The 12,213-nt window shown below is 32.6% G+C and overlaps 1 protein-coding gene across 1 annotated transcript in view; it reads right to left on the bottom strand.

The window, feature by feature from the left end:
• ADGB (androglobin) overlaps positions 1 to 12,213 on the bottom strand; it is a 208,058-nt gene that overhangs the window by 37,365 nt on the left and 158,480 nt on the right. The window contains exons 28-29 of the mRNA XM_004044802.5: positions 6,149 to 6,348; positions 1,130 to 1,241 (exon numbers count right to left, since the gene is read on the bottom strand). Coding sequence (XP_004044850.4) covers positions 1,130 to 1,241; positions 6,149 to 6,348 — 312 coding nt within the window. The remainder of the gene's footprint in view (positions 1 to 1,129; positions 1,242 to 6,148; positions 6,349 to 12,213) is intronic.

Genomic DNA, 12,213 nt, shown 5'->3' with positions numbered 1-12,213 from the left:
TAAGCTCTTTCTTGATCAGGTCCAGGCGGATAATAGAAGCAAGCAAACGCCTGAACAGAGTTGTTGGCAATTAATAAATAAGGGTAATAATAATAGGAATAGCTTACATGTATCCTTTCATTTACTCATTCAGCTAATATTGTGGGGTGCTTACTGTTCATATGGGATCTAACTAGGGATAATGCAAGGGACGAAACAGGCGAAAATGGACAAAACTCCTCATTCTTCAGGGGCTTGCATTCTAATAGAGGAATATAAATAATAGATAAAATTTACTGTTTCTTAGGACGAAAAGGACTAAGAGTTTATGTCTTATCATAAGTGTGTTGTATATATACGAAAAATTCTGAATGATGACAACGCCCACTTTGGTGGTGGCTACCATCAAGTGTCTGAACTCAGGTTAATGGGACCCAGGAAGAAATGGAGGCTTTTACATTTTATGTTATGCCCTTTTGTATTGCATGGGTTTATTTTATTTTAAAAATAACATGCATATATTATTTTATGATTAGGCAATCTAGCTTAAATTTGAAAGAGAACATAAATAGAAAATACACATTCTTTCAGATTCAATTATTAGATTGCCCAATGGGATATAAAGCTGTTGGAGATTTCCCTTTGATTCTCTTTTTTGAAAGCAACAAGCTTCCTGGCCAGGAATACTAGAGTAGTTTATATTTTGAAAAAACAAACCAGAGTACTCTTTCACTAGAAAATTATTCTTCTGGAATTGAAGAATTTGTGAAATATTTTAAAAGCTTGTATTTAATGCTATATATTCTCAACAAATATGGGCAAATATAATTTTATAAATAGAAAAATGTCATACATTTTTGAAATGTTCAAAAGTATAATCAATTAGTAATTTTTATTAACTAGACAAAATGTGCTTACATTACATCTAACTAATCATATTTTTTTCCTTATAAAACAGGCAGTAAAAATATTGAAACATATAATCAATTAATACAACAGGAAATGTCACAGGATATATAGAGTACAAGTTATAATGTGTAATAAAACATCATACAATGATATTTTCATGACTAAATAATTTATTATTAAATATTTAAATATCAACTTATTCAAATGTAAAGTGCATGTTTAAACATTTAGGGTGACATACCTTTGGTATTACTTTTCTTTAAGTCTTTCAGTGCTTGAACAAATGTCAGCTGGCTTTCAGTGAGAGGCCAACTGTTATACAACACCGAACACTGTATAATATACTTGTAATTCTGTGAAATAAAATGCAGTGTTTAAAAATGATAAGAACATACATGGTATGTGCCTAATGTCATTTATTATGCTAGGTACATGATAAATGCAGAATTTTCCAGATCAGACAGTCATAATTTAGTTAAATCATGCTGGATGTTCTCCAAAACTCTGTAACACTACACTTTATAAAAGTTTAATAGCCTCACATCCCCACCAACACCTGCCACTACCCAACTTTATAATTTTTGCGAGTGCAGTGAGTATAAAGTGAAATCTCACTGCTATTGTATTTTGCATTTTTAAGATTACTATAGAGTTTGAGTATTTTTTCAAAGCTGTTGGCCTTTAGGGTTTTCTCTTCTTTGTGATCATGACACAGAAAAAAATAGTCTCCTACATTATCTATTATTATTTTTAGGGATTAAAATTTTACAATTAAATGTTCACTATATCTGGAATTCACCTTTATGTATGATGTTAGCTAGTGATCTAGTTTTATTTCTCTCCATGGAGATGTAATTTTCCTAGTACAACCTACTCAATAGTCCATCTTTTCTTCATTGGTTTATGGTGTTGCCTCTATTCTATATGAAATTTTCATAAAAATATGGATCTGTTTCTATCTTACTTTCTCTTATTTTTCCATTTACCTATGTATGCATTAATTAATACTATTTTTACTGCTATATCTTTTTGTCTTTGGAAATACTAAGACACACTTTGCTCTTTTTTCCCCAAGTTTCGTTAGCTATTTGTGAATTGCTATTCATTCCTATGAATTTTAAAGTATCTTTAGAAAATTTCAGAAAAATTCAGTGGGAATTTTGATTGGGATTGCATTGAATTTAAAGGCAGATTGAGGATAACATATCTTTATACTGTTATGCCATCTTGCTGAAAAGCATGAAATGCTTCTCTATTTATTCAAGTCATCTGTGTCCATCAGTGGATTGGATTACTTTCTGTAGCCTTTATTCAAGTGTTAAGCTTTTCTATGGGGAAAACTGATATATTTTTGGTTAATTCCTGGGTGTTTTCTGATTTTGTTGCTGCTGTTATTAAAGGCATCATATTCTGATGTCTAATGCATAGTGCCGGTGTAGAGGAACACTATTGATTTTTGTTTAAGTTGTAGTAGCAGAACAGCATCGTGATTAAGGGCATGACCTCATGAGCTAGAGCTGTCTGGGTTGAAGTCCTGCTTTAGCACAAACCAGCTGTTTGGCCTTGAGGAAGTCACTTAAGCTTCCTGTCCTCCAGGTTCCTTGACTGTGAAATACAGATAATAAGAATACTTACTTCAAGAGGCTGAGGCGGGTGGGTCACCTGAGGTCAGGGGTTTGAGATCAGCCTGGCCAACATGGTAGAGAACCCCTTTGTCTACTAAAAGTACAAAAAATATTAGCCGGGTGTGGGGGCATGTGCCTATAATCCCAGCTACTCCAGAGGCTGAGACGAGAGAATCACTTGAACCCCGTAGGTGGAGATTGCAGAGAGCTGAGATCACGCCATTGCCTGGACAATGGAGTGAGACTCCGTCTCAAAAAATAAAAAGAAAAAAGTTGATGGGGAGAATTCAAGATCTATGTGTGAAGCACAGAGTATCAGGTGCACAGTAAGTAATAAGCAAGTCAATATATTAGTTATTACTATTAATGTCTTTGGCAATCTTGCTAAAATCTCTTATTTCTAAAGTTTGTTTATTCTGTTTTTTCTTGGGCATATGATTATATTATCTGCGAATAATTCAATGATTATTTAGAATAATCTTTTAATTATTTTGTTCTTTGTATCATTGTGGCTTTCCATTATCATAATATTTCAGTATCATTAAATACTAACAATGATAGCAAGCATTCTTTTCTTATTCCAATTTTAATAGGAACACACTTACACGTCCCACATTAGTATAATGGTTTTGTATATGAGATTTGGCCATTAAGTGTAAAATTTTTGGCATGTAACATTTATGATGAAGAAGTTCTCTCCTATGCCTAGTTTGCTAAGAGCACATTTTAGAAATCCATAAATAGGTGTTAAACTTTGTCAAATGTTTCAGGATTATATGATCATTCTCATCTAGTCTATTACTGTAGTGACTAATACTGATAGATTTTCCAATGGTAAAAGATTTCTGAATTTCTGAGAAGAATTCTGTCTGATAGCTTAATACACTGCTAGAATTGGATATCTATTATGTTATTTGCAATTTATCACCTATGTTTATAAATCCATTTTATTCCTTTTTGTGTTACCTTTATCTGGTTTTGAAATCAGGATTACATTAATTTCTTAAAAAGGATTGAAAAGTTATATTGTTTGTTTTCTGTAAGAAATTACTTTTTAAAAGTCTATTGGACCTATCCTATAAAGCCAAAAGGGCCTATGGTTTTTTGGAAAGGGAAGACTTAGAGGACTTTGAATTATCATTTCAATTTTATTATTCTTTACTGTTTTATTCAGATTTTCTATTTTCTTGTGAATCAACTCTGCGATTTCTCCTCTCCCCCACCCTCAGGAAGTCATGTGTTTCCCCCTCACCCCCAGGTTTAATTTAGTTTAATTTAATTTAGTTTAATTTAATTTAATTTAATTTAATTTAATTTAATTTAATTTTACTGAGACAGAGCCTCGCTCTGTCGCCCAGCCTGGAATGCAGTGGTACAATCTTGGCTGGCTGTAACCTCCACCTCCCAGGTCCCAGCCTCTGAAGTAGCTGGGATTACAGACACCTGCCACCATGCCTGGCTAATTTGTTGTATTTTTAATAAAGAAAGGGTTTCTCTACCATGTTGGCCAGGCTGGTCTCGAACTCCTAGTCTCAAGTGATCTACCAGCCTCAGCCTCCCAAAGTGCTGGAATTATAAGGGTGAGCCACTGCGCTCACCGCCCCCCTCACCCCTACCACCCTGTAGGTTTTAAATTTGCTGGCACAGAGCTGTTTCTAATACTCTTATTTTTTTAACCCATTGTCTGTTGTTACACCTCCACCCTAATTTTTTGTTCTGTATTTGGTTAATTTATATCTTCTCTTTTTCTCTTTTTCTTAATTGGTCTTACTAGAAGTACGTGTATTTTATTAATCTTTAAAAGTACCCTGGGTTTTATTAATCTTTATTTTTTATTCCACATTTCATTGATTTCTGCTCTCATCATTATTAAAATCCTTTCTTTTATCTTTGAGTTACTTTTCTGTTCTTTTTTTGCATTTTTATTTCAATAGCTTAGCTCATTGGTTTTTAATCATCCCTGCTTCCTAATGAATTAATCTAGAAGCTGCATTGTATTTTTACTACTAAAAATAGTAGTAGTAAACAAATGCTATTTTAGATGTTGTTTACAAATTTGGATTGTTATTGAATCTTATGTATTTCATAATTTTCTAATATTCTTTTAAACTAAAGAATTGTTTAGTATATTTAATATATTTTATTTAGTTTTATTATTTATAGGATTTAAAACTCCTTGTTAATTATTAGTTTCTATTTTATTGCATTAAGTTCAGATAACATACTATACAATAGGGATAGTTTGGATTTTATTGAGGCTTCCATTTATTGTCTATTACATGATATTTAAAAAAAATCTCGTGTGCTAAAAAAGTATATTCTCTGTTTATTGGGTAAAGTGTTCCATATAGATATCTAAATGATTAAGCTTATATTTAGATTTTTTTCCAAATTCTAACAATTCTATTTACTTAGTTTTTCAGCTTGAACTGTCCGTTTCCACGAGGCATGGGTTAAAAATCTTCAATTATTCATGATTTACTTATCTTTTTATCTCTGTAGTTCTAATAGTTATTGCTTTTTATTTATTGTGTCTAGATAATTAGGTGCCTATATGTTAGTTATGGCCATGTCTACTTGATTTATTCTACCTTTTATTTTTATATAATGTTTCTATATGTATTAAAACTATCATCAGGCCAGGCACGGTGGCTCGCACCTGTAATCCCAGCTCTTTGGGAGGCCATGGCAGGTGGATCATGAGGTCAGGCATTCAAGACCAGCCTGGCCAACATGGTGAAACCCTGTCTCTACTAAAAATACAGAAAATTAGTCAGGTGTGGTGGCAGGCACCTGAAATCCCAGTTACTCAGGAGGCTGAGGCAGGAGAATCGCTTGAACCCAGGAGGCAGAGGTTGCAGTGAGCCGAGATCACGCCATTGCACTCCAGCCTGGGCAACAGTGCAAAACTCCTTCTCAAAAAACAAACAAACAAACAAAACACTATCATCACAGCTCTCTCTTGGTTCATATTTGCCAGGTATGTTTTTCTAACATTCTATCATGAAACTTTCTACAGCAGTTTGTTTAAAATAGTTAGATCTTATTTTTATATAACTTTAAAATTTTAGCATTTTAGTTGATTAACTTGATCTATTTGGATTTATTGTAATTTCTGTGATATTAACATTTATTTCTGGCATTTTCTTTTCTATTCCTTTAATTTAATTTAAACTTATTTTACTTTTTGGTTTCCAATGGCTAGGTCATACCTTTGTCTGCTGTTTTATAAATATATGCATTATCCTTTTTCCCTTTAATTGTAAGCATATACAAATTAAGTTTTATTAATATATGACCTTTAATATGTGACATTTATTAATATGTGACCCACAAAGTTATATAGCTTCTTATAACCCAACTATAAAATTAGATAATTACAGGTACTTTATAGAGTTCATGTACCTATTAAATTTGCCAAGATGTATTCATGTACATATTAAATACATCTCTGTGCCAAGATGTATTTAAAGATCTTGGCACAGAGAAACTGTTCAAGACTCTCTTATTCTCCAATTCTGGCTATACATTGGCAGCACCGCACATTGTATATTGACTATTTTTAGGGAAATGATTGTTTTGTTTTATGTTAGGGTTTTAGGAACAGTCCAATTGAACAATTGTTTTTAATATACCTGCAGTGGTGTGCTGGAACTGTCTTCTCTAGTGGGTGTACTGGTAGTTTCCTCCTCCACAAGGGGTAGACCAATGTCTTGTATTGAACTTACAGCTCTACCCTTGGGGGATTTCTGAATTCCCTGAGCAGCTTTCTTCTTAACATACACTTCTTGCTCTTTCTTGGATGCAGAGTGAAATGAAAGCATGTGCTTGCTAGCTGAATAGGAGAAATACTAAGTTAAAGTTAAAATATGTGATATACATAGTTATTACTGACTAAATTAGTTAGATTCCTTTATAAAACACTCAAAGGAATAGGTCAATTCTTTTTGTTTTAGTGAGATAAAAAACAGTGTTATTGGTTTATTGATCTTAAGGAAATCTATTATAATAGTATGTGACATGCACAGAGCAATGTATATTCTGAGTAACCACTTACTTCTAAAAGTATATACAACAGTTCAACAATTTCTCATTTATTTTGTGCCACTTGAATGACCCTAAGCTAATGCCACACGCTGATTTTGTGTTTAATGCCACATATGTATGTTATCACACTTATAAAAGACTTTCTCTTTAATTTTCAATTTTTAATTATTTTCTAATTAACAGATCATATAAGTACTGCTGATAGGTTTAAAAATGGAAATACGTTGAATGTTATTAATTCATCAAACATGTATTGAAAAAACATAAGTGACTGACACAGGGATATTCTAATTCCAGCCATGACATTGGGCTTATTCTCGTAAGCCCAATGATAAAATGATAAAATGATAAAATGATAAAAATGGACAAAATGTATAAAGCAACTATTTTTAGCCACTGGAAAATATACAGCCCAGGATTGTGATCCTTGAGACAAGGGAAACATACAAAGTGACCTCTTGATTTCCAGAGATTTCTGCCTACAAGCACCTTCCCAACTGTATACAGGGAAGTACAGCCCAAGTAGTGAACAGCAGTGCTGCTAGATTTAGGAAACAAAGATGGGTGAGCGGGGCTCCTGCAACAAGTAAAATTTGAGGTAGGATACCAGAAGGGAGTATATGAGCAGTTAAGGAGCTCAGAAATAGACATGGTGTCCACTTGAGTCTTTAGCTGAATTCTAAACTTCATTTGTGCAAACACTCAACAATACCAGGCAGACAATAACTACTGGGGGGCTGTGAGCTTAATGAAGATTCTGGTATTCCACAGTGTTGAGAGACATTGAAATTCTGACTTGTCAAAATGAAGGGAATTCAATGAATATGCAGAACATTCAGTTGAGACCCAAGAAAGGCCAAGCTTTAAGAGTAGAGCTACCCTAACACTAGAGTCATGGCAACTCTAGAACTGACTTACTAAGCTCAGGACCAGGATCAAGCTGCCAATAAATTAACTGCCCGCCAGAACAAGATTCAACACTCTTTCAATTAAAAGAGCATAATCTAGACTCTTAGCAGTGTAGCACACACAATATACAGCACACAATCAATTTGATATATGAAGAAGCAGAAAATGTGACCATAACTTGAGAAAATAGTCAATAGAAATAGATATGAAGCTGATAAAAATGTTGGACTCATCAAAAAAGGACTTTAAAATAGCTATTTAAAATGTGCTTAAGGATTTATGGAAAAAGATGAACATACTGAGTGAACAAATGGTGAGTATCACAGAAAAATGAAATATATGAAGAATCAAAATGAAATTCCAGATCTGACTATATCTGAAATAAAAAATATCTGGATAGACTGAAACAACATTTTGTCAAATTCAGAAGAAAAGATTAGTAAACTTGAATACAAGCAATAGAAATGATTGAAATAGAACCACAGAGTGAAAAAACTTCAAAAGAGGATAAGCGATTCATGGTACGATATTGTGGGAAGTGAAATAGTGACCCCCCCAAAAAAAGATATGTCCACCCAATAACTTAGAATGTGACCTTATTTGACATAAGGGTGTTTGCAGTTCTAATTAAGAAAAAGATCCTAAGAAGACATCAACCTGGATTAGGATGAGCCCTAAATCCAATGATGGGTGTCCTTAAAGGTGACAGAAAAATGGTAAAACACGGGGACATACAAATAAGAGGGTCATGTGAAGATGTTGGCAGAGATAGGCAGAGTTAAGTTGTCTCAAGACAAGGAATACCAGGATCCACCAAAAACTAGAAGAAAGGAGGAAGGATTCTCTCCTAGAGCTTTCAGTGGCAGTATGACCTAGACAATATGTTGATTTCAGACTTCTGCCTTCCAGAACTGTAAGGGAATGAATGTTCATTTTATTAAGCCATCCACTTTATGTAGTTTGCCGTAGCAGTCCTGGAGAATGAATAAAGATATCAAATTGCATACAGTATGTATTTTTAGTCCTAGGTAGAGCACCGCTAAAAATAAAATACTTAAATATGAAAATAGTAAAGTATATGCACAATTTGCTGACTCACAATATAAATGTTGCTGACAGAAATTGAAGATAAAATTGAGGGATGTACTGTGTTCATGGACCACAAAGCTCAGTTTTGTTAAGAAGTTAGTGCTCCCCAAGTTCAGTGCAATCCAAATCCAATTAAAAGCTACAATTTTGAAGAAAAGGCAGTGTTGGAGGAAGAGTAGTTATTTAGATCAGTTGATCCAGAGTCCAAAAGTAGACCTATACACACATGGTTAAGTGACTTTTGACTAAAATGTCAAGGTAATTCAATGGAGAAAATATCATCTTTCCAATACGCAGTGCCAGAAAAACTGTATATCTACATGGGAATAAAGATAATTTTGACTGCCTACCTTAAACCATACGTAAATATTATTTCAAGATGCATCATTGAAATAAACATGCATGCTAAGATTATAAAACTTTTAGAATAAAACATGAAAGAAAATATTCATGATCCTAGATTAGGTAAAGATTTCTTAGATAAAATACAAATAGCACTAATTTTTTTAACTCCAATTTTATAAAAATTAAAAGCTTTTGCTCTTCTAAAGTTGCTGTTAAGGAAGTGAAAAGACAAACTTAGACTAAAAGATCGTATTGGCAAAGCATACATTTGATGAAGAGCTTGTATCCAGAATATACAGAATATATGAAGAACAGGTTAATAATAATAAAGACAACTCATTAAAAATGTGGGTGTAGTGTGTGGATAAATCCTTCAATCAATAAGTTATACACATGGTCAGTAAGCACACATAAGATGCTCAACATCATTAGTCATAAGGGAAATGCAAATTAAACTACAAAGAAGTAGTACAATATATAAGCTAGAATGATAGATTAAAAAACATTGACAACAATAAATGTGAGAAAAAATGTGAGAAACCAGAACATTTATACCTTGTTGGGAATGTAAAATGATACAATCCCTTTGATAAACTGTTTACCATTTTAAAATAAATGTATACATATGTCAAACACTGACATACTAATTCAACTCCTGAATATTGATCCAAGTGAAATGAAAACATAAGTCCAAAAGATGTGTACAAGCATGTCCTTATCAACTTGAGTCACCATATCAAAAAACTCCAATAAACCCATATGTCCAATAGGAGAATGGGTAGACAAAGTGTGGTATCTCCATACAATGGAATTAATACTCAGAAACATAGATAGAAATAGAATAGTGTTATATGCAATAACATGGATATAACTTAAAAACATTATGCTGAGCAAAAGAAGCCAGTGTCAACAGATAAATACTATATGGTTCCAATTTTATGAAGTTCTAGAACAGGCAAAGCTAGTCTATTGTGATGAAAATGTGAACAGTGACTGCCTCTTTGAGGGGGAGGAAATTGAATGAAAATGGCCTGAAGTATCTTCTGGGTAACAGGAATATTTGATATCTTGTTAGGGGTGTGGGTCACACTAAAGTGTGTACTTATCAAAACATTGATTTATACTTTTTGCTGTATATAAATTATACTTTAATAAAAAATTAAAAATGTATGACACAAAGGCCCTGTCCTTTACTTCCTTCCATCCATTAGTCATTAATTCATAACTCATTTTTTTTTTACAAAAACATTAGAAACACATAGGTAAAAGGGCAAATTTCCCTAATGTATGAGACTCTACAAATCAGCTAGAAAAAAATAGCTAACTTCAATTAAAAAATGGGAAAGCACTTAAAATTTGGCAAAGAAGGTAATACAAAAAGAGGAAATATAACACATAAAAACTTGTTCAAACCTCACTAAAGACAAATGAAACATAAATTAATATTTGTAGCATTCAGATGACAAAAGTCAAGAAATATAACTCTGTCAATCAGGGGAGCATGGATAAAGGAGGATAAATTTACTCAAACTCCAGTAGAGGGCAACTGGACAATGTATAAGAAAATAACAATGCATGTACCCATTTCATTGACCTAGTAGTTCTACTTCTAAACATTTATTTCATATATATGCATGTACACATTCAGAAAATTAGATACACAGGTTATTTGTTAAAATTCATCCTTGAATTTTAAAGATTGGGCATATCACAGATCACTCTCTGTAGGAGCCTAATATAACCATATGAAATAAAATATTGTATTATTCCTAGCCTATAGGGCTTCCTCAAATACTCAGTTATCTAGAATGTAAATTTTATGGAAAATTATAAATTTCCCAAATTACAAATTTTAAAATTAGAAATTTTACAAAATATTCAAAATTACAAGTTTTATATTGACCTTATACCATAAGTATTAGTATAAGATTTTATTCTTTAAAAATTATAAGATATACAGATATTCTGTAAATTCCTATGATATGATACAGAACAGATATAAAGAAGTCTGTATATAAGATCTGTGACTGGCTCATTTTGAACTTCTGCATCCTTGCAATGAAGTTTTATCTTTCCTTTAGCATGTGGTAAGAGTGTTTGTGTACAGAATACCTATCAAGGTAGTGTGGACCTTGATATTCTGTAAAGACACACACACAGATTTTTTGCAACTATTAGTATTTATGTGGGGGTACTCCAGAAATACATACAGTAAAGGATATGTAAATAGATTTGTTTCCAAGAGAAGCCACGGAAAAGTGTTTATTTTTAAATTCAGTGTCTTTTATATCACTCATAGACACAAATTAATAGCATCAATTTAAAAACAACACCCTGTTTGAAGTCTAAATGAAGAAATTATCTAATGTACAATAATAGTTCTATCATATGGAGAAATCTTTTAATCTTTTCTGTGAAAAATAGAAGAGGTCATGAATAAATGGAAATAGCCTTTCCTTGCATGCAAATTCAATATTGTAACAATGTCAGTTTCCTTAAATTATAGTATCTATATATTCAAGGCAGTCAGAAGAAAAACCATGATTTCTGTGTGTTTTGAGAAAACTTGAAAAACTGCATTAAAGTTCATCTGGAAATACTAATGGTAAAATAGAAATATCATGTAAAATAAGAGCCATTATAGATGTTGGCTCTACTTTTGGATCAATTTCTGATCTCTGACCCAGTTACTCTTCCACTCAATTTTTCTGTATCTTTCTTGGCCAGAAGTAAACCTATAAAAATTGGTTTTAAATACTTATGTATACTTCTCTTATAAATGGTACATTTTGAATGAAATAATGATTAAACTAGATGACAAACTATAAACAGTGTTACCTGCAAGAATTTGAAACTAAAAATTGCAGAGAAAATTGGTGGTGGTAATTAGCTAATTAAAGAAAAGCATGAGGTCATAAATAGCACAGGAGAGCTGCACAAAAGTGCCCACTAAGATTTTGGAATTGAGTTTCCTCTGTGAACTAAACTATAATACCGGTGTAAAAAGTATCAAAATAAAGAAAACAGCCATTTTAAAGAGTTAAAAACAGCATTCCGACTGACAAAACATATCTGATAAATGGTCTTAACATATCTAAAGAAAAAACTAGAAATGGAGTTGGGCAAGTTTGAATGAGAAACCACAAAGGAGTAATGCAGCCTAAGTGCTGAAAACAACCCAGGAGATATTCAGGGGTGAAGGACAAGTGATGGGAGAAAGAAGACATGCTCAAAAGAACTGAAAGTACTACAGCTTTGCCCAAGCTCAACCCTACTAATACAGTACATGCATATCCCACTTCCCTGTGAC

This window comes from Gorilla gorilla, chromosome 5, assembly GCF_029281585.2.
Source record: "Gorilla gorilla gorilla isolate KB3781 chromosome 5, NHGRI_mGorGor1-v2.1_pri, whole genome shotgun sequence".
In the NCBI taxonomy this organism is placed as follows: Eukaryota; Metazoa; Chordata; class Mammalia; order Primates; family Hominidae; genus Gorilla; species Gorilla gorilla.
Note: the sequence above shows the minus strand (reverse complement) of the source record. Positions and strands in the feature narration are given on the sequence as shown.